A 23,751-nucleotide genomic window follows, 5' to 3' on the forward strand; every position below is an offset into this window, starting at 1 on the left:
ATGAGTTTTTAGCATAGACATTTAGGATATTATTTGGCAGAAATCACCTTGATGGCTCACTTGTCTACAGGCCCTTTTATTTAGGTATCTGTCACATGAACCGATAGCAAACATTATTAATACGGATAGAAGGGGCAGAATAGGATGCACTTTGTGCTTATAACACAGCTATGACTCATGGACTTAGAATTACCTATACCAGTGCTCTAAACCCATCCCTTCCATACAGATTAAATGGTAATTGGCAGAAACTGAAACATCTGTATCACCAGCCCTGACCACCTGTTTTATCCCAGACCTCCTGCAAACTTCCCCATTCCTCCACCAGTGGTGCTTGCTTCTTGTCAGTATCAATTCCTGAGTTTACACACACAGCTGAAAATTAGTGGCTGTTTCTATTTTAGCTTTTCACCAGCCAGACGAAAAAAAAAAAAAAAAAAAAGACATTATGAGAACTTCAGTATCTCATTTTTCCCCCGATAAGCAGTTTTAGGGAACTTATTCCTAAGAGGTATTCAATACATCACAACTCGTGTGACATTAACTAACCAGCAGGAACTTCCGCTTGCTGTAACAGTCTGTGACTTGAAAATTGTGCAACACCTTTAGTAAACACTTCCTCATATAGGAACATGAACAAGCTGAGCAGCTCACTCCTTCTCATTCGCTGCTCAAGAGGACTGCTCAAAGCAGAGGGACTGGGAACCCAACTTTCCCAGCCCGAGGAGACCACGGCCAGACAACTGCGACTGAGATGACAAACAAAGTTCTCATTTCTGTCCTTTTGCTATGTTTTCTCCAACAAGGTATGTCTATTTCTTTAAATGCTTTATCAGTGGTTACTATGGGTAATCTTAGATAACTTTTACATTTTTTTAATTATTAACATGAAGATGACACTGAAGAACAGTGAATTAAAGGCATTTAAGAAAAAGGTATTACTGAAGTTGGGGAGTTTGCTTTTCTTCTCTTTCAGTTCAAAGTGACTATTTAGTTAGAGAAATATTTACTTGTGTGAACACTCACCATACATTGGCTACAGACCCAGAACAGGTTAGTTTTGTGAGCCAATTAAGAATTTGCTTCCTCTGCAAGTGATTGGAGAATTTATCCAACTGGGGCAAAGGATTACACTGACAGCCTTTTGCCTATAAAAGAAAACACTTTTATCTGAGTTCAGTTAATGACATTACCTGAATTAAAACAGTTACCACCCTCACTATCTGTGGCATACTTCAAGCTGTGAGTAGAGAAGCTTAACCTAACAGACCACACCATATTTTTTTTCCCCATCTGCATTGTTTCATTCAATTCATGTCATCAGGGAACATTTTTTTTCAGACCTTGGCATGCACAAGCACGCACAGGTTTCATACACATAATTACACATGTAATTTGTACTCAGGAGGTATCTTTTTGATTTCGTTATTTGCACAGAATATCTGAAAATGTGTACAGCACTAATGCTTAAAGCATTATATATTTAGTTCCTCGAAAAAAATCAAACCTTCATTATCAATGAAATCCTCACTAATGATATTTCTTCCTGGTTCAGGCTCTTGGAAAATTACTTAATTATTTGCTCATTATTAACATTTTTTTCTAGCCATTATAGAAAGCCTAAGGAATTTCTTTCCTCCTTAAAGCTACTGACTCAAGACAATGGCTGAAGCTAGCCAAAGGCAATACAGTGAGCTGATTAAAAAACGACCTCTAAGAAACTGTTTGTTCCAGAACAAAACTGTTTTCCTTGAAATGCGACTTGCATCCCTCTGCAGGAGAAACACCAGTTTAGTTTTGAGTCCTGATTTGATTCCAGCCTAGACTTGAATTATCTGGGCTGCAGATAAAGTAAAAGGGAGCAGGCAGATAAAATTGGAGCACAGAACCCAGCTTTTGAGAGGCCTAAAATATTACTTTGATCATTGCATGAGAACATGCTTTAAGATCATAGAAAGACCAAGCCTCCAAAGAAAAAGGTTCCCTTTTTTCAAGAAAAAAAGTGCTGCTTAAACTAAAATATAAAGCCCTATTGTTATTTACAGTAATGGACTTGCATTTTTTACTCGTTAACAGCATGCACATGGATAGTTACTGTGTACTTTGTAATTGCTCTGCTGATCTAAGATAACTTAGGATTTATTACCATCATACCATCGTGCCCTTCTCTACAGCACACAACTTTATCTACATACAGCCACATTTATTCTGCTTTTTTTTTTTTTTTTTGAAAGGGTTTAATCAAATAAACCAGTTCTGAAGAATTAATCTATCTATTTTACTGGAACAATGTGCATGAGGATGTACTCTGCTGTTGCAGAGATTAAGGATTATAGAAAATTGCAGTAATGGGATGCCCCACTCTTGTAAAAATCTGGCCTTGAGGCAGGCAATTAAAATGGGAGTTGCACTCTGTTGTTGTTGTTGTTTAACACAGTCTCTTGTGCTTGAGCCCTCAAGAATTTGTCTATTCAGGTGAAATTACCTTTTGTAGGAGATTTAGGAGTTTATGAAGCATACAGACCTCCCGTTGACTTGTTGGAAACTAACACGTCCATTGTAGGACCCTGTTCTCCCCAGTGCTGTACAGCAGCTGCTGTCATTAACTTCAAATGCTGCAATGCGTGCTGACCACCCTGCAAAGCGTGCCACAAATTAACTTCTGTCATTATTCACTCATGCTCAAAAGCAGACAACAAAATGCAACACTACTCATCAGCACTTTTTCTTCCATGTTCTTTATAGCCACTGCAGACAGCACACCTCACAAGCAAGACCAATAAAAATTGGTTATGTGAGCTATTTAATCTGGATTCCTTACCACCCTCAAGATTTTCCCGTTTTATTCGTCATCCCTTATTATTTCACCTGCCCTTGCTGAAATGCCTTCTCCAGTCCTTCTGCTGTCACTCAGTCTGATTCAATAGATAAGAGCAAGTCTATTGAAGAACCGTTGGGAAGTATTTATGTGAGAAGATTAGCTGAAAAGCTTTCTGAAGCAGAAATCTAGGCTTGTTCCAGACTTGTGGGGAACTGTATGAGTTTATTTGCTTCTATCGAGGCAGTCTTAACTTGTATGTCATTATGTGATAAAGTTTGGAGGTTATTAATTTCACAGAACCATACAACTTAAGTTATGTCATTTGCAAAAGATGAAGGTTGCACCTTGCGTAGCTGATCTAGCGTGTTGGTACACGAAACTGCTGGTTGGTGTTGGGGAAAGAAATCCAGAGGGAATTGCACAGGATATTTTGACACCAAGAAATTGCCAGGTATGGCAACTCATCCAAAAGCCAGGCTGTACAAATGTTGTTAGCTCACACTGGGGGGGGACTGCCTTGCAGAGCAGATGACCACACACTAAAGCCAGAGCAGAGAATGCATGAGAAATGAGTGGCACAACAAATCGATGACTATACAGCCCCAGAGAAGCAGTCATGGCAGACATGAAATATGGTGTTTAGAAAGTTAATGCTGTGTGTTCATAAATATACGTCTCTTTCTCCCTAGGAAGCACAAGCAAGATATTACCTGGAGTTGAGCAATATGAAATAGTTTATCCACGGAAATTGCACACAGTACATAAAAGAGATGTAGAAAGAAACAAAGAGGTATTAAAAGAGAGAACTACTCTCTTTTTTTTTTTTTTTTTCTTTTCTTCTTCTCTGGGAGATGGGGAAGGTTGAAGGTATTTTTGGAGTCAGAGCACTCTTGGCTTTCAGGGGTAAGAAAACGTCGAGTCAGACACTTAATCTTACAAAAGAGGAAGGAAAAAGAAAACCTGGAAGAGTGATTCCATGTCTGGTAAAAACAGACTGTGAGGTGGGCTCAGTGGGCAGCCAAGTACCTGTATGCATTAAGTGCATCTTCTGTCCTTGTATCTCTGCACAGATGTAGGTTTGATAGTACTCAGATGTTGAATAACCTATGGGCATCCTGATTTGTAGTAAATTAAATCAAATGCTTAAAACTAAGCACATTCTTCCATATTTCAATAGAGTTATGAAAATGGTTGCATTTCAATATCCACTTCAGCACTTTACTGAATGTGCAAATATGTGCTTGTGATGGTAGAAATGCATTTGCAAAGTTAAGTTTGTTCCTCCAACTAAAAAGCATGAAACAAGGTGACCTCCTTCTTATTCTGTAACTGCCAGAGCACTTATTTTTGGTGGGAAGAGGAGGAAAAGAATGCAGCTGGCAACTCAGCAACTGCCAGCTCATGGTGAGGCCAGAAATTGTAACAGTCCATATTCTAACACTTAAATCTGTTTACAGAAAAAATACGATGACACATTGGAGTATGAAATCAAAGCCAATGGAGAGGAAGTCATACTGCACCTCGAAAAAAATAAGTATGTTCAGTTCAGCTCCTTCCTTGAACATTAATCCTCGCTGTAAGTGGTTTTGTAGGGCCTGCAGAATACAAAGAAACAGGACTTAGGCTCTTATAAGATGAAGGTATTATGGTTTATTATGGTGTCCAGTCCTAAGAGAGAAGAGGGAAGAGAAAGCATCATGTCGCTGTTTTGGTAATGAGAAATAACCACATAGGCATGCAAAATTACTGTGACAGAACGACTTGCCTATACCGCTAACCCTACTCTCCTGTCTATTCCTTAAATGGCTAAATCCACTGAATGCTTAAGACGGTCATATTATTTCACAAGATTTCTGTGTCTATGGGTAGTCTCGGGGTTGTATTTTTTTTGTTGTTCTATACTGGTAGTGAATACAGAGAAGAACCAGAGAAACATTCATGAAAACAGGGCTGTGTTAGCTCTATAAATGCTTCAAAAATGGAAAAATATTAATAAGAAGTGCAGTATTCCTCAGAAAAGGCTTCCAGCATGCCCTACCTCAGCACTACGTCTATTGAACTTTGAGTAGTGTAATAAACACGGGCATCAACAAAATGCTTTATGGAAATTAAAAGCAAGGAGAGCTTGCCTGTTCTGCCAAAAAGATTAGCAGCATTTTAACAGGCCATGCAGAAGGTGCGGAGAAGCAGCGGGCTTTGAACAAAGCATACAAAGAAAAACCCCAAACTGTACGGAGCAAATGCAAAATAAAGCACGGTTGTGATTTTCTGCTTGCTGGCTCCACCATAATATTTAACATGGTATCAAAAAGTCAGCTTTAGGAGGTTCTTTTCAAATGGCTGTGTAAATACAGCAGTGCTATAATCAGTTGATGTCAAATATTTATTATAATTCAATGTTTGCCCCTTTTTAAATCTAATCTGGGTATTTGAAAGGAGGGAAGGGAAATCAGCTTGCACTAAACCCCACTCTTTAAAAAGAAGTTGGGCTGTGGGATTTGGGGGTAGCTGCCTGCACAGAAGTGAGTAGTGCTCTGCTGCTAGCTCAGCAGCCCTGGTTTTGAGGTAAGCATGGCAACAATCTTGAAAATATATGTTTGTGTGATCTCTGAGCAGTATCTCTGTGTGCACACATACACGTGTGTGAAGCAGACAAGGCAGCTCTTCCACTGACCTCTGTCTTGGCTATTTAAGTTTAGTGCAGGTAAACCAGGAGGAGAACACAACAGTACCACTGTGGAGTGCTGGAAATGTCTGCATAAACTAGAGGCCAAAAAAGAATAAATACTGGATTTATATGTATTTACTTTCAGATCTACTAGGAGACTACTTTATGCCGACGAAATAAGTAGACTTTAATTGCTTTCTTATTTTAGAAATGTCTCTTTGAGTAAGGATTACAAACAGGCAGAATTCCCCACCCAGCAGTTTTGCTTCCTTCGTCTTTTGATACTAACCATAACCTGAGTAATCATTTGAATTCCCTAAATACTTCATGTGTGACACAACTGTCTCATTTCTAGATGACTAATTTTTTATTATTTTTTTGGAATAATAACTGTGCTTTACTCTTTGCAGGGATCTATTAGCTAAAGACTATACTGAAACAGTTTATTCAGATGATGGTCAACAAATAACAACGAGTCCTCAGATCAAGGTAATAAAGGTTTCTTTCCCCTGTATTTGCAGTATTGAGGTTTATATGAAATTTCACGGGTCCCTGAAATTATAGCACAAATCATATGGAAAAAAAGATTTTAAATCAAGATCCACTGAAACTCTGGATGCCTCAGAAGGGTCAGGGGAAGATATTCTTCGTGACTCCAGGCAGTCACTTTTCAGCTCACTGCCTGATGAACGCACTTGCTGAGCTGGGTTTCTCTCTTTTGTCAGGAAAGGGAGTGGAGCTAGGACAGACCAAACATTTCCCTGCTCATTTGACTTTGCTCATTCTGTGCAACTCGGTGACTTGCTCTTACACCCTAATCTCAGTGAGATCATGGGCTCCGATAAACACAGATTTCCTCCTTGGCTCACCTTATCACCCACGCGTTGCAGGTTACCCCAGGTGGTTTCTCTGAGCCATGACAAATCAGTTATTCAGATACAGACACAGAGGAAGTGGCTGTTCCATTTTAGTTAATTTTTAATTAACTGTCTGCCCACTGGTCTTATCCTTAAAAAAAGCTCCCACTGAAGCTTTTTGTCTAACGTCACACTGTGTGTTTTAATCCATACTGTTCGGAATGCAAAGCTTTTTTTTTTTTTAAAGGGTGTTTCCCTGAATTCTGGCCACAATAAAATAATTCCGTATGGGCCAAATTCAGCCCAATTCAGAGCACATTAGTTTACATTTCATTTTGAGCACTAAATCTGCTTATTCTTATTTTCATGTTGTGTTCTGTATTAACCAGAGCCCACCTTAACTGGATTTACCAACATCTGGGTCTGTGTTGGAGGATAACAATAATAGTACTGTGGCAAATATGGAAATGGTCACCAGCTGTTTTCATTTTAAGAATCTCCCCTAATGGGAGATCTTCTCAGATGGCTTTCTGAAATCACTAGGCCAATTCATTGCAGTCAGTGAGATTTGGCCCAATTTGACAAGGATTTTATTTTTTTTCTATACAGGATCACTGTTACTACGAAGGTTATATTCAGGATGATGCTGATTCAACAGCAAGCATCAGTACTTGCACAGGTTTAAGGTAAGGTGGGGCTCTGGTTTCCAATGGGCACAGATAGCATGTTCTGTGAGGATATATTTTCTAACGGAAATAGAATCAGGATATAAATAAATGGATTTCATCTTCTGTTCGTTTATGCTCATGAGGAAACTAGTTTACAAAGGCAAGGGGAAGAAGTAAAAAAAAGGTTACTTTTCTACTTCAGTCTCAGAGTTTACAAATTAGAAGCTAAAGGAATTTCTATGTCAAATTTATGTGACTAATTCCATATTAGATCAGGTCATAAATCATAGCATAGCAGACTTTCTTTGTGAATAGTTCGTAGCTTGTCCAGTTTACGCGTTAACACTGAATGCTTATTTTAACACTTACTGATTGAAATGACACAAAACTTTAAATTGCTTTCAATATTTCAAAATTTCATCTGAATTGAAAATTAGAACTTATATTTGAATTCCCCAATGAACTGAAATTCACTTTTCAATCATCCCTCTCAAGCACAAAACGCCCAAACATAAAACTAATTCATTCCTAATCCAGTTTCATTTTGACTGACGGTCTCCTACTCAAGAGACCTCACCTGACCAGACAGAGCTTCCAATTTACTCAATACCTTTGGTTTTTGCCTTTAAACCATTGCACACTCTGCCTGCATGCTGTCAAACCATGTTCCATGACATCAATGTGTGCCACGATCCCTACAAACGTGCAAAATGTTGTTAGAGATACTGTTGCTGTCTTGACTTAGTCTTCTAGATTTAAAAGATCACAGTCTAACCTGGAGAAAATTTTCACAGTGGGTATTTTGAGACCCGTGGTCAGAAGTACCTTATTGAACCATTGGGATCTTCGGACAGAGACGAACACGCAGTCTACGAGTATGAGAAACTCAGAGAAGATGAGCCCATAAAAACCTGCGGTGTAGTCAATAGTAGTTGGGATGTTCATTCAAAATACCGCATCGGTGACATCTTCAAATCCAGCAACAGTCCAGAAGTAAGTACATAGGAGAAAAGAAGTCAAGGGATTAGCAGAGCTGCATGAGTGGCACAAGTCTCACTGCCTGGTGGCACCTTCAGGAGAGATGCAACTGCAAACAGTGGGGCATAACCAAACCTTAAAAAAACAGTGCAGAATCTCACAGATCTGAGTTTTTGTAATCACTGTCCAACTGGTGCTAGCTGGTGCCCATGTGCATCTTCAAACAGCTAAATACTTTTAAATATCTAACCTACCTTTCACCATTTTAGTAATTTTCATCATTTTAGAAAGCCCTATTATAAATTACTTATTGAAAGAAATTGCCTAATAGCCAATACATAGGTGTGAAGTTGCAAAGACTGTGACTGAAACAAGCCTTAATATTTATCAAAATTTATCCTTTCTTTAGATGAAGGCATATCTGAAAGCAAAAAAGTATCTGGAAGTGTACATTGTCGCAGACAACACTATGGTGAGTATTGAAATAAGTTTTTCTCGTTTCATCAGCTAGAGATAAGCTTTCTGAAGCCGGTGCTATTCATTCTGGGCTCCTGCCACAATTACAGTGCTACACTGTGCTGGGACTGAAAGCAGTCCCAGATGCTACCAAATCAGAGATTTATGGCTATTTTAACAGTCACAAAACTGTTCGAGGCAAGGTATGTGTATCTGTGCTGACAGACCCAAGCTCCCTCCTTCCTCAGCATCATGCACAAACCCCACGCGAGCTAATTCCCTGCATCCAGTGCTGCCTGGCAAACTCAGGGGTGAACATGGAGAAAAAAATAGACACATTTTCCTCTCCCTATCACGCATACAACTCATTCCCCTATGCTTAGAATCTCTGTAACATGGAGTTATATGCCTGCACTTTTTCCCAGCTCTCTCCTCCAGGCTTTGTGATACATTGTCTGATAAAATAAGGAGTAGAAAAGATGAAAACTAGGCCATGTACGGTGTGATTTGCAATGCAATCTGCTCTGGGATATTTCTTCTCCGACAAATCATTTATTTTTCCTTTCCTGTTCCTGACATCATATATTTAATTTTTTAGTATAAGAAGTATAACCAAGATGTTGAAATTGTGAGACAAAGGATATTTGGAATAGTCAATTACATCAACACGGTAAGAGAAAAAACAACAAAGTGAAATTGAAATAAATGTGATTTATATATACTTTTTTGACTTTTACAAACTCCATGATTTTTTGTTAATACATCTGGGAAGGAATGAAAAATGTACTGTTTGAAAATTGTAATGTAATTGTCATTTTTATAACAAATCTAACACATTTGTATTATCCTGTTGTTTGCCTTCAGACCGGATTTTTTTTACAAACTCCTATTAAAAAGATTTATACCTTATTTTCTTAGCAGCTGCTAAAGTGAATGATTGAAATCCTTCACAAAGAATGAATTGATTCTTGATTTCTTTCACAATTTAAATCTAAGGATTTTTCAAGTATTTTTAAACCAGTTATAAAAATGGTTTTAAAGCGGGGAAAAATAAGATTTTATGTTTTGTTTGGTCTTTTTGGTTGTTGTTGTTGTAACTTTGAAGTGCAGAAAAGCTTAAATCAGGTTTGGAGTGGACCGTATTGCAAGTGACAAAAGGGAACCAATTACCAAGTTGAGTGTGTTTCAAAAGTCTTCATAAAGTACTTTGTTTTTACAGCAAAAATGTTTCTCTGCTGCAGGTTTATAAGGCCATAAATATTTACGTGGCTCTAATTGGCCTAGAAATCTGGACAGATAATGATAAATGCCTCTTGAGTCGTACTGCAGGATTCACTCTGGACAGCTTCTCAAAGTGGCGTAACTCAGATTTATTAAAGAGGAAAAGAAACGACAATGCTCAGCTAATCACGTGTGTATCATTGTTTTCTAACTGCATGTCCAAACGTGTTAAAGGAATTTGTTCTTAAAAAAAAAATTGGTCACCAACCCAGCAGAGACACTGACTGTACAGAACTTGATTTCATCCTTTCCAGCACCCAGCTGCACTAATTCTAGGACAAAAAGATAAATGCAGGCTCTCATTTCTTGCTTTTGTTTTCTTCACGGAGCACAGATTAGCTCCTAGGATGTACTGTTAGGACACGTTATCTAATCCTTCTACCTGAAACATTGCAAAGCCAGGCAATGACTTGTCACATCTCTGTCTTTCCTTTTCCCTGCTCTGGTCACAAAACAGTTGGGCGTCCCGAGGACTGCAGCGTAGTCTGACAGCCTGAAGAGCCCCGGCATGAAGCTTAAAGGCTGGGAAATGCAGATTGCCAAACCAAACCAACGCTCACTTCACTATTCTGGCTCACATTCAATGGCCCTGATTCATCCAAGCACTTTGCTGCATTTACAGCACTTCATCAAGCACTTTGCACCCAAACAGGTGCTCAGGTCTCATGAGCTGCAATGTAATTTAGGTAAAAGAAAAAAAAAATGAAAAGTGTATTTAATTGTTTACTGACTTGCAGTGATCCTCAGCATGTCCGCAAACATTTTATTAAATCAGGGATGCAAACCAGAGCTGGAAATGAGTTCATGCTTCAAGCCTTCTGCTTGGTTAATGGAGCTGGTGCTGCCTTCAGATGTTCTCCCTTGTAATAACACCCCATCTCACTCTGCCTTTCTTCTTCCTTACAGGGGCTATGACTTTGAGGGGACAACAATTGGATTAGCTTTTCTAAAATCCATATGCAGTGATGTATACTCTGCAGGTATAATTCAGGTCTGATTTATTCTTGTTTAATTTTTGAAAGCTTTTCTATGTTTTCATGCAACCAGCAAAGGATGGTTATGGAAATTGGTGGTGTACAACATTTTCACTTCTCTGTCTGGTTCATATCATTATTAGATCAGGCTGCAGAAACCACAATCGCAGACTTTATCTTAAATGAAGTGCAGAGGTAACAAAAGCACAAACAAACCATGGTAGTTGGGTTATCTAAATGCCAACATCAAACTCTGACACCTGTATTTAGAGCTCCAGACTCCTGTAGAGTCAAAGGAAAAAAATAAATGATTTCATGCCTCCAGCTTAAGGTTCCTGTTATAAATGGGGAATTGATTGTGCCTGTCATAGCACTTAGCCACTATATTACCACTGCCTAAATTATTATAATAAACCTCAGCCTAAAGAGGAACATAGACCCCAAACTTTACCATCAGAACTGGGAACTCGTCTGCTGTGCCCCGCTTCAGAGGCTGGGCCTGTTGGTAAGAGGAGCAACCCATCACATGAAATTCCAGCTTTCCCACGCCGTAAGGATATCCTGGGATGATTGTAAATGCAGGATGTTTTTTTTCTGGAGGGGAGATGCAATTTTTAGCAGCGTGATTTGCAATGCCATGCTGGAAGAGCACACCAGTACATTGCATCACATGCTTTATGCATTTCCTCTGCCAGCTGCTTTTAAACATCTGCATTTCACTCCAAAGAGTGGGACTTTTCCGTTCCTCCCTCCCACCATAGCACCAGGCTAATGGCGAAGATGGAGCACAGCATCTGCCTTTCCCTTCTGTGCACGCACAAGAGTGTACACAACGGTTACTTGGTGTAATGAGCAGTAATTATAGCACACCCACATAATTACCCTAAGCACAAGACAGCTATCCAAAGAGAGGATTAAGGGTTTGAGATGCTCAGTTCCCCTTAACGCTCAGTTGTTACTTGGCTGCCTAACTCCCTCATGTTTATTTAAAAACTAATTACACCAATTTACTGATGTTGGTTAGCGGTGTGATCTCATTGCTGTTACACAGAATGCAGCATAAACATTGGAATAAATGCATGCACAGATCAATGTTATCACATTACACAGGATAAGGATGTTTTTACTTAGAAAAAAACCTGTTTTTCTTAGCCACATAGCTTCTCTAATGTTCCTATTTGTTCTAAAATGCTCGTAGAAATAATAGGTGGTTCTTGTTTCCACAGGATCACAGCAGGAATGAAATTGCAGTTGGAGCTACCATGGCACACGAGATGGGACACAACCTCGGCATGAGTCACGACACCAAAGCCTGCATATGTAGTGCTAAAGTCTGTATCATGACAGATACCGTCAGGTAGGAGTTTGGAAAAGGGCAAGTGCATTAATGGACAGAGGTAGTAAAGCACGGGCTCTGGATAAGCTTCACAAAATAGAAAAGTCATTAGTTTTGTCCTTTAAGATTATCCCACTCCAATTATACAAAAAGAGAAAAAGGAAGAAACTCCACAAAGTGGTGAGCATCCCATTTCCAGTTCCAGGCCCTTCTTAGTTATTCCTAGATAGACACCCCCCAAAATAATAATCTTTAGTCCCTTTTGGATGACCTTTGCTTTGCATGCATTGTTGTGGCCTTGGCATTATGCCATAAATTGCAGCAACCGTTTCTTCCTTAAAACTGTTAGCATGAAATTGTTGTGGTTATCTCAGATGACAGAGTTTCTCCAAGACTTACCAAAAATATCTTTTTGTTATAAACCCTGAAAATGTTTCCTGTAAAAAACACACAGAATGTTGTCATCTTCAATAAATACTAAATTGGTAGAGGCTTAATTTGATTTTCATCTTAAGCTGAATACCCTGATTTGGACAGCCCTGGGGAAAACTCTTCATGCTTGAAGCATCCAGACACAAATTGTGTAGACCGGGCTTAAAACTCTGAGATGTAGGATTCTTTATGTGCAATATTTACATTTACCCCATCTTTTCTTCTGATTTGCTTCCCGTATTTTTCTTGCTAGGAGATAGCCATTATATTTATTATTTTTTTTACATTTGGAAAAGTGGCTGCACCCAGTAGTTGGGGTTATGCTCACTTTTTTGTGTTCTTTTTATTTTGAGTGTTATTGTTTCTCCTTGTCTATGCTGATCCTAATACAAGTCCTCCTCCTTTCTCAATATAGCTCCATCATCCCCAAGGTATTCAGCTCTTGCAGCCTCCAAGACTTTGAGAAATACATGCTGAATGACATGCCAAAATGCTTAACTAACATCCCAGATATAAACACCATCGTAGCACCTCCAACCTGCGGAAATGGCTTTGTGGAAAAAGGAGAGGAATGCGACTGTGGCACTGCCGAGGTATCTGCATAACTGGGGATAAAATAATACCTGGAAGAGGCAGTTTTATTGAGGCTGTAGAGCAGTTGGTTTCTGAGGTAGCCAGCTCAAAGCTAGCTGAAATACTTCTATAGGAACATTGGTCATCAAATTGCTTATATGTACTACAGACATGCCTACAAAGTGCATGCTGAGTGATGAGAAAGATGGCATGGTTTGCGTTGTTGTGTCGACACAGGAACTGAGAATGGGGAAAAAGCATGCATTCGAAACTGTCTCAGAGGAAATAAGCAAGTTCCCCACTTCTGTCGGCGCATTTGTAATCCCACTTAGTGTCCTTTGTGCTCTATCTCACGATGTCTGGCCTGGTTTCTAGAAACAGTGGTTTTCAGAGAAGCAAAGTCAGGTTCGAGGCATCCCTCCCTCCCTCAATAAGCCAGTACAGGGTGGTTCACTGAGAGTGCAGTGAGGAGGGGACCAAGAACACGTTGTGCTGTACCAGAGCTGATTGCCTCTTCTGTCACAGGAGTGCACAAACCCCTGCTGCAACCCCGAGACGTGCAAACTGACGGCGGGATCCAAGTGTGCTCATGGAGAGTGCTGTGAGAATTGCCAAGTAAGACTCCTCTGCACCTCTGGCTCCTCATCTTTTCTGGGGTAGGGGTTTTCTGCCTTTGGGAAAGCACTGACACATCTCTCAAGAGAATCAATCCTCGTTACTGGTAATTACTGACATAGCGTTGTAATTACAGGCACATTTTGCCCATCCCAATGCACACCACAGCAACCAGTACACCCAGTTCACCCTGGAGAAATGAGCCTTTTGATCACCCATTTTCTCCTGGGAAGAAAAGCTGAGGCACAGCCAGGCAAAATCCTGTAAACTGATGTAACCAACTTTACATTAGATAGGGATCTGGCCCAAAATGCAATTTTTACAGTGAGGATGGGATTTGTCTCCCCTAATTTTAGCCCTCTGGTTCAGTGTGACTTTTAAATGGCAAGGAAGAAAATTAAGTGTAGCATTGCTTTCCCCCCACTTCAGTATAAAGCAGCAGGAACTGTTTGCCGAGCAGTTAAGGATGAGTGTGACCTGCCCGAGATGTGCACCGGTTATTCTGGGAATTGCCCATCGGATCGATTCCGTATGAATGGACATCCTTGCAAAGAGGGAGAAGGCTTTTGTTACATGGGGAACTGCCCCACCCGAGAACAACAGTGCAAAGCTGCTTTCGGAGCACGTAAGTACAAGCTGGCATTGAAAAAATGTTGTTAAGGTCAAAAGAGAGAGACATAGGAGGCTTTGCCCGAGAGCAACTCAGGAAAGCCCTTTTGGAAATCAGGAACAGCACAGCTAGAAAACTGAGTTCTCACTCATACCATGTAGTTTATCAGCTCTGTATTTACATCGTAAAAGTTTATCGCCACCCAAACTGAAAGTCACGGCATACAATATAGTATACCTCTAGAAAAATAGGAAGGCATAAGTATATTCCTCTTTTGCACAACATTAAGATGACTTTGATACAGTCAATGTGCACTTGATAAAATGAGGAAGTATCTGTATTTCGAGAGGAGTGGTGGTTTACCAGCTTCCTAATCCTATGACCTTTCTCTGAAGCAAAGTCCATCGGTTTGTACAAGGCAGTGAACACAGAGGGATAGGTGCTGCTGAATGCACGCATTACCATTGCAGAATTAATGCTTGAAGTGCCAGAGAGTCATTTAGGCTCACGGGTAACTTTACTGGAAAAGGCCATTTCCTAAGCAGCTAAATGAAATGCAGTATTAACAGTTTTTGCAGGCAGAGAACCTAAACTAATCCCAGCTCCTCTCCTAAGCTCTTTGCATCATTGCATTTCTTGTTTTCCTCTTTAACAGGGGCTACTGAAGGTGCAGCTTCCTGTTACCGGATGAACGAGAGAGGGGTATATTACGGATACTGCAAGAAAAAAGGTGGTAGTCACGTCCCATGTAAAAGAAAGTAAGCACTGTTACAGAATTTGCTAGAATTTGTGGAGAGAGACCATTCCCATCCGAATTAAGAGACCGAAGCAAAGAGCGCTCTATTTTAGGTGGCACATAAGTCTACAAGTCCTTGTTTCTTATTCCATTTGAAATATAATTCTAAGAAATCTAATTTCCAAGTAGTACTCCTATCCAGGGAAAGAAGCAAAGTAATTTATCTCAAGATCAGCCTGAGAATGAACAAGAGCATGCATGTGTGCAAGCCTGCTTGTGAGGATGACCGTGTACGTGCATGTGTGTGTGTGTGTAGGTAAGGACTGGGAACGGATTTTTGAATAAGTAACCTGAGGTGAACCTCAGAAGTTGAGCCAGACCAGCTAAGTATTCATTTCTGCAAATTCCCGTGGGTTCCCTAATAAACTCAAGAGGTATTAGGGACCTGCCACCTTCTACTAACAAACTGACCCCAAAACCATCACGAAACAAAACCGATACCTGCAGTTATTTCTTTGGAGATCCTATATAGCCACAGCAAATTCAGGCTGTGCAACAGACCAGCTCAGAGGGTTTTGCTGTGCACTGTTCTAGTGGCTTTTGTTCTCCTTCCAGAGATATAATGTGTGGGAAGTTGTTCTGTACTGGAGGGCAGGAGATGCCTACGTATGGGAGCCTGGTGACTTTTGAGTCCTGCAAAGCAAGTTTTCCTAGGGATGGAGAAGGAGATTTGGGGATGATCCTCAATGGAACCAAGTGTGGGGATGGAATGGTTAGTAGAGATTTTTTTTTTCTTATTTCTTCCCTCTTTCAGTCTTATATCATTAGCATTTTTGCCAGACAAGAAGGACTTTAAACCAGAAAGGCTGAAGTGGATGTGGAGCTTCTGCTGATCAGATTTGCCATAACTTCTGCCTTACATCTAGCATGAATCAGCAGCAAACAGGAACTGCTGTCCTTCTGACTTCCTTTTGTTTGACTGCTATTTTATTAATTTCTCACTGACAAAAATATATGTGGCAGAAGAAACATACTTTGTACTGAAAAGTTAAAAGACCATACATAGATTACTGTTTTTAATAATTTCTATAATGGATGTGTTAGGCCTCACTGAGTGCTATGTCCAATTTCTTTGCCATATTTTTACCTGGGAGGGTTATTAAGGGAAAAAAAAGGATTGCAGAGGACAGGAAAACAATCATATCTCTACATCTTTGTCACTCCCTTGCTATAAAGGATCCAAAGGTCAAATGAAAAATTCTGTCAACATATCAAACCCTATTATAAGTCTAAGTGATTTGCATACCTCCTTTCACACTTCATACCTTTACACAATAATGTGCAAGCTCTGTGTTTTCTGAAAGCTATAAATCTCTTCGGTGACATTTGCCTTATACATCGCAGGTATGCAGCAATGGAGAATGCGTCCCTGCTGAAGATGTCTTTAGATCAAGTGACTGCTCTGCTAAGTGTCCAGGACATGCTGTAAGATATAAGCATTTGATGCTATTAACGTAAAATAATAATAATAATAATGCACGCCAGCTACAGACCTTGTTGATGCTGGTATCTAAGTTACTGGAATAGGAATTTGCAAAAGTCAGAAGCTTCTTATATTTTTATAAAGCCAAATCTAACCTGATAGGGTAACAATATTTTTAAGGAGCTCACAGGACTGACACAGTTTCTGCCTGGCCCTGCCTCTGAACCAGTATCACACCTATACATTCAGGTCTCCTCCCGTTTTGTGAGGATAACCATGCTCACAATTGAACATTGAGAGAGCTACAGATGTAAAGACCAAAGGTGCTGCTTTGTGCCTTGTGCTATAGCTTCCAGTGTAAAAATACTTGCAAAAGACAACCAAGCCTGTGCAAAATTGCTACTCCCAGTGCCAAAGTTTAGTCCAAGCAAAATGAGAGGGGGTTTCCAGACCTAACTGTAATAAGCTTAATGCTGCCCTGTTCCTGAGCCAATGATTTACTACATCAGCTTCATTCCTATTTCCATCCTGAAGTTTTTCCATCCTTGTGTTTCCCCAGGTATGTGACCACGAGTTGCAATGCCAGTGTGAGGAAGGATGGGCACCACCAACCTGCGACAGCCCATCAGCTGCTACCAGTAAGTGCTGTATGTCCACACATGGGGTTGACTATCATCAACTGGTTGAAGCAAGACCTGCTTTAACTCCAGTGAAAACAGCCCCAGCTTGCCCTGGCTGTCAGACTGTTTCTTTGCAAATACTGTATATCTAGGTCTCTGATTTCTGTGCATCTTTCAGTAATTAAAGCTTGTGAGAACGACTGGAGGAAATTATTTTTTCTTCTAAATAATCTCCTGGGTGTATCTATAACGTTAGTGGTGAGCTTCTTCCTTTTCCGTCCTGAGATAACGAGCACACGCTGTCAAATTTCAGTGGAGCCAAGCTCCCAGAGGCTTTGCTGTGAAGGAGGCAGGCAGGGTCATTGCTTTAGCATTTACATGGTGCTGAACTGTAACTGAGCTACCTCTTGGGGAAAATCCCTTCTGTACAAATACCCAACTGTCTAGGGGAAGAAAAAAAAAAAGATTTAAGGAAAGAATTTTAAGCTGTTGATATTATCTTTGTCCTCTCTTCACATTCACTAAAGCACCAGCAGCTCTCAACACTGAGTCTTGGTTGAGGCTGTAGAGTAGTTTTGTTGAAGGAAAATTGTGAAGCCTCACTTGTACGCTATGCTAAAGGGCTGTGCCTATGTTAGTAACACCCTTCAAGAAAGAAAGGAAGAATAACAGTGCAATGATCTTTGAGGATGGATTTGTTTAGCCAAAGGACAGCCCAAGCAATAACCAGAGTCTTCAAAAACAGCAGAAACAAATTCATTTTAATGATTACTTGTGATAGGAGAAAAAGCTATAAGCCTGAGAAATTATTAGGATAAATGGGGTCTAGACCTTGAGGAAAAAAATACTTTGCCAATAGGAATCTGCTTAGTAATAGCACATCTTTTAAGAAATAACAACTTGTGTCTTCCTGACAGGTTTCGCTATCATTGCTGTTGTGCTGGTCATCCTTACTATCACAATAATTGCAGCAGCGTTACTTATCTACTTCCGAGTATTCAAGAAGAGGTAAAGTATTTACCCTATTGAGAAAAACAAAAAGCAGAAAAGAAAAAAAAAGCAACAACACTAAAACCAAGCAATTCCTCGATAGTTTTTAAGCTGGGGCTTTCAATGTGGGTGAAGGAAACCTTGGACAACCAAGGAAGTTGGTCAAGGAGCTTCACTGAGCTGCTTCAGGGGTCCTGAATTTGGGAGAGGACTGCAAACTTGAATCTGTAGCACTCGAGATTAATTCTGCAGTAATTAAAAAAAAAGTGTGTGGGAGGGAGAAAAGAAAAAACATGACTTTATAACAGACCAGTAGGATTAAGACAGGCATTTGACTTTAGCGGGTGGTTTTTGCTGTTATTTAAAAACAAAACAAAAAAAAACTTCAGACAGGGTAAGATTTACAGTTATTTGTAAACTCACATAGCAGGCAGACCAGAAGGGGACCTGGAGCTACAAACCAAGTCTTTGTGGATCAAGAACAAGGAGAACACCCAGGCCTGGCCATACCTGCCCAGAAGGTAAGAGCGGGGAGGTGCTGGGTCAGCTACAGCCTCTCTGCTGTAAATGAGGGGCTGGAATGTGAAAACTCACCAGCTGAAGTGGCCTACATTTGCAGGAGGGTTTCAAAGTGCTTGTTTAGGGCCGAGAGGAGCGTGCTGTGAGTCTCAGCACAGGGAGGAAGCGGGTACAGCGCATGACATTAAGAAAAGCCCCTAACTGACCTGCCTGTGGCAAAGGGTGCATGTGAAGACAAGATGAGGTCTCCATCAGACTTAACCGTTCCCTTTTTTTCAGATGAACGATAAGAAACTTCTCCTTCCTGTACCCCCACCGCAGGAAAACAAACCACAGCTTCGGAGTGTAAGTACTTTGAGAGAACACGTTGGCTTTTATGTTGGTTTGGGGCAGGGCAGCACACAGGAGCTCACGTGGAGACCTGCAGTGACCATCTGATCCCAAGGGCAGGGGAAATCTTTGCACTCCAGATAAAGCCCTGCGTGTTTCTCAGGGCCAGGCAGCATAAAGCATCCCCGATCTATTTCTGAAATTAATACATCCATTTACCGCCAGCAATGTACTTTCTGTATAAAACACAAGCCCACAAGTTCCCATGGACCATACAGATGCACACGTACAAGATGTGTATATAGGACCAACATGTTTTGTACTCTCTTCTCTTACAGCCCATCATAAGACCAAAGGGTCCCCCACCTCCCATCCCTTCCACCAAGCCAGCCTCTTCTCACACACAAGAGCTGTTTGTAAGTATAACCCTACAATGTTTCACATCTTTCATCTCAGCAGCAGATGAATAGCAGACACCAACAAGTATTTTCAGTTTCTGACTATGATTAAAGGAATCCCCGTCTTCAGAGATGCTTTCTTCAACATGGACCTCGAGCACACAACCAGCTTCAGCTTCCTGAGCAGTTTATTTGAGCACAGCTACTTGATAAAGATGAATTTACACATTGAGAATAGCCCAGTGCTCTTCTGAAGCAGTATATCTATATCCCCTGTGTACTTCTATTATTGTATGCAGTCAGATTAACCTGACTCACCCCGAGCTTTTCCACCAGGAAAATGCTGCAGTAAATACCAGATAACTGCAGCAGCAGCTGAGGTCTGAGAAGGTTGTGCAGCTGCTTAAACATGAAAGCATAATGCTTATTAAACTACATTTTTTGTTCCAGGCACCGGAGAAAAAGCCTGCTTGCCTCCCAGTTCCCAAAGGCAAACCTCCACCTCCACCAAAGGTAACCCGAGTTTAAATGTGAACTGCAAATCTTCTGGGATGTAATTTGGTGAAACCGCATCAGGCACAGTCATTTGTTTCATTCTTTTTCATGCAGGCTTTAAAACCTCCAGTTAATCCCCGTGTATGAAGCTTCCGAAGTAGGGCTGATCAAGGTCCCTGAATGTTCAGGGACAATATGTCCAGTGATTCCTCCACTTTTGGTAAAGGCTTCCTTTTTTTTTTTTAATATATAAAAAAAAGAATCGCTTACTGACAGCTGCTTTGAAATGAAAAGTCTGGTTTTCAAACAGCAAGAAACCCTCTAGTGATGACATCAAGCTGCTGTCTGAAAGGAAACGAAGCAGAATTGCTACTTGCACTGAGGTGTAAACTAGGAGTACGTTACGAAAGCTGCTTAATGTCCCAACTCCTAGGCCACCCCCACAAGAAGTGGCTGCACTGGGATACCTGTACATGCACTGCTTTTCTCTGTAGAGACCTGAGAAAGTCAGGGAAAAGCACGGTACGCTGATGATTTTTGTAAATTACAAACTATTTGCTGCATTTCTGGATCTTTGCCAGCCCTCTCTTCAGCAACAGACCAGACCTTCTGCTTCACGTGCAAAGTTGCAACCTCCGGAACAAGAAAAATCCTTCCTGCCCTTCGGAGAAAAGTTTGCAACCCTGAGGCCTGAACAAGCCTTGGAATAATAAGACTACGGAATGGAAACCAATTGATTCTGGAAGGATCCTTTGGGATCAGATACTCTTATTAATCCTTAGATTACCTGTTAAACAGGATTCCTCTGTTCAGTTGGTAGGACTGGAGCTATGCTCAGCAGCAAAACACGTGGGAACCAAACCACTTGCTGCTTGCAAGCGCTCCCAGAGCTCAGGCTGTGCCAGCTTAAGAAAGAGCTCCAGCTGCCATCATTGCACTTGGACAGAAAAATTTAGAAAAGCGCAGTCAACAAAATCTTTAATCATTAATTTTATTCACCCCTCAGCTCCAGAAATATCTGGATATTTCTCCCTTCCAGGGTATACACACCTTGGTGTTTTCGTTTAATTGCTCTTGCAGCGGGGTGTGTTATTGTAAAGTTGCTAATGAGAACTCGGCTGGGCACAGGGGTTTGTTATTGTGGGACTGCAGCGCAGCATGAGGCTTTGCACACTGGTTCATTACTGAGGGGTTCTTCATTCGTTCTGGCCTGTTGGCATCCACACTGTTGACACTCTTGGCCTGCTGGCATAGATCTGCATGATACTGTTGGCATTGCTGTTAATAATACTGTGAGGGTGCTGGCACTGATGCTATTGTTACCGTTGGCACCGATACCTTTCATGTGGTTGGCATCGATATTTTTAAGTTAAAGCACACAGAAGTGTTTTTCAAGGAATAAAAAAATTTTTACCAGAAAAAAAAAAAAAAAGGAACAAAATTGTCCTCAACCCAAAGTACTCAAGATTTTATGGAGATTCCAGTTTGAACTGGATTTGCGTTTGGATGGGGATCAAAATCAGAGCAGTCCTTTGGCTTTCCAAATCAATTACACCGTGCCTGTGCAGTTTCCAGCCTTTGGGCATAGTGGCCAGAGAAGATGGCACGGCTGCCAAACTGCCAAAACAAAATCTGGGGCCTCAGGCCAGCGCTGTGCATGCTTGTACCTGGATTTGGCTCTGCCCAGCACACGTTAGGATTTTAAAATAAGCCTGATCCTCAGAGGGTGCGAGAACTTCTCCTCATGTTCACCAACCAGCTCACACCCGCTGAAATCCCAACCCATATTATCTTGTTCTGGTGCTGGCCACACAATGGGACAGTCACTTTTTAAAAACAGAGCCTCCTTACACACTGTGATCATTACTGCAGACCCATCATCTCTGAAATGAAATACATATATATATGTACATATATACATATATAGAAATACATATAAAATTCAATTTTTTCTTTGGGGCTAGGTGTGCTTTGACAGTGCCAATCAGTTATGGTACACCCTGCAAAATACAGTTGTGATGAAATTACCGTCTTCGGTTTGAGGAGCGAGGTAGTTTTGGAAGAGCATGGCTTTCTTCCGCTTTGTATAATTGCTTTGTTATTTCAGTCAAAAATGGATTTTAATGTATCCGTATTTGACTCGGGTATAAAGATTTAGAACTTTTTTTATGAACTGTAATTAATGTATTTACAATATTTTCTGTATTAAAAGTGTTCTGTCACAAAACTACCTCCAGTTTAATGACAATCATTTGCATCCAATACACTTGACAATAGTGTGAAGTGGAATCATACAAAACAATCAACAAATCCCTAAACCTCCCAGTTTGGACCAAAAAGATCATTCACAAGTATTTCAAACCCCTGCCAGCTTATCCTGTAAAGCTGGGTTGTTGACAAAATACTACATCACATTTTCTCTACCTACTTAAGACCTATTTCTCCATGGTTTTCAACCTTTTCCACTTTGTGAGTACTCAAGATCTTTCCGAGGATGTAGAGATTTGAAGCAAGCTGATATTTAGATGTGTTTGCGTGAGTACCTTTCCAAGACCCAACTCCCAAACCATGCAGCTTGGGCTTGCGTTCTCCTGCTGACTGTGCTTGACCTGCATGGGCAAAAACCGCCTTAATATCTGAACACTTTCAATAGGCAGAGACTGCAACCCAACCACAAATGCTGTGCTGCTATCAAACATCGTCAGCAGTAGAAACCTAAGGAAAGTGTATTACAGAACACACCTGTAGCTGTTTATGATTTACAGCTTTTCTTGGCCCCAGCATCCGATGGACAAAAGGACGATAGCATCCTCTGTGACGGAGCAGGAGCAGTGTCCTACAGCTCCCAGCCAGGCCTCGCACAGCAGCACTCGCTGTACGTACAGCCTGCTGTTGTGTTAGGCAAATGTGACATCTACTGTCAAAAAGTCTCTACTGCAAGAAGAAAGTGAACCCAAGAAAAATGAAGATCTCTATAGTGCTCCGGTTGTCCAGAGCCCACAATACGTAGTCCCAAAGGCCTACTACGTTATCAGCTGCTTTTCCCTCTGCGCTCTCACACTTTGTGCTGACTTGCAGTAGTTTATCTGGGTCCAGCTGTCCCCTTATTCCTGGCTAAGGGTCCCCTGCTCAACACGGTCTGCCACATGCACATGGTGCAGGAGAGCAGCAAGCCGTCTGCTGGCATCATGCAGCAGGATGCAGCAGGGATCTTGAGCACGGTACAGTCACCATCGGAGAACTGGCCCTGGCTGAATTTGCATCTTCTCTATAGGAACCACACACAGCACCTTTGTCTTGCTCCCAGTGCAAAAGCAAAGCCATTTCACACTGTTGGTCCTTTCTTGTGTCTGTATGAGTGAGCACTTCATCTCCCCTTACTCCCAGGGACCCCAAAATGTCTCTCTTCTGATTCTTTCTGACCTCTGAATTTACCATCCTCTCTCATCCCTGTTTTCCCTCCCTCCCTCCCTCCATCTCTGAAGGATGTCACTCCCAAGAAAGCAGAAGCCCTTTGCTCTTACACCCCTAAATCAACCTTCATTATTAATAGTTTTGGAGGACTATTGGAAACAGGCAAACACTGGACCATCACAACAGAGCAGATTCCTCAGTATTTCCCGTCTGGCTCTCTTAGTTGTCCACTTTGATGTGCAAATGCAACACTGGCCATTAGAGGGCAATGGGACATGGAAAAGAAGTTTCTCTGGCTGGCTATCGGATGACTGCTATCACCTCAAACAAATCAATTCTGAATTTACTACATCCTCTGACCTTGAGCTATGGATTTGGAGACATTAGCAAGGACACCATCAGCCAGGAAGAGTGGGGAGATTGGAGCACGTTCAGATTTTCAGACACGGAGGCACCAGGCATCTAATAAATAGCCTCAACCCAGCCCTAACATGACA

General features: G+C 41.0%; 1 protein-coding gene and 1 long non-coding RNA gene across 3 annotated transcripts in view; one reads left to right on the forward strand and one right to left on the reverse strand.

The window, feature by feature from the left end:
• LOC137845373 (uncharacterized) overlaps nucleotides 1-23,751 on the reverse strand; it is a 124,705-nt gene that overhangs the window by 40,408 nt on the left and 60,546 nt on the right. The window lies entirely within an intron of this gene.
• On the forward strand, nucleotides 644-22,070 carry ADAM28 (ADAM metallopeptidase domain 28). 2 transcript variants are annotated; one of them, XM_068662227.1, is made up of 24 exons: nucleotides 644-806; nucleotides 3,511-3,611; nucleotides 4,279-4,355; nucleotides 5,900-5,978; nucleotides 6,956-7,032; nucleotides 7,809-8,007; nucleotides 8,402-8,464; nucleotides 9,047-9,118; nucleotides 9,690-9,859; nucleotides 10,636-10,720; nucleotides 11,930-12,060; nucleotides 12,887-13,064; nucleotides 13,570-13,659; nucleotides 14,089-14,284; nucleotides 14,925-15,027; nucleotides 15,621-15,777; nucleotides 16,410-16,490; nucleotides 17,048-17,126; nucleotides 18,026-18,116; nucleotides 18,529-18,619; nucleotides 18,897-18,962; nucleotides 19,286-19,363; nucleotides 19,796-19,858; nucleotides 19,955-22,070. In XM_068662227.1, the coding sequence occupies exons 1-24, from the start codon at nucleotides 755-757 to the stop codon at nucleotides 19,985-19,987; spliced, it is 2,412 nt and encodes an 803-aa protein (XP_068518328.1). In that variant the 5' UTR covers nucleotides 644-754; the 3' UTR covers nucleotides 19,988-22,070. The 2 variants fall into 2 exon arrangements, with proteins under 2 accessions (XP_068518328.1, XP_068518327.1); XM_068662226.1 differs by having other exon boundaries at nucleotides 645-806; nucleotides 18,526-18,619.

Source organism: Anas acuta, chromosome 27, assembly GCF_963932015.1.
Source record: "Anas acuta chromosome 27, bAnaAcu1.1, whole genome shotgun sequence".
Taxonomy (NCBI): domain Eukaryota; kingdom Metazoa; phylum Chordata; class Aves; order Anseriformes; family Anatidae; genus Anas; species Anas acuta.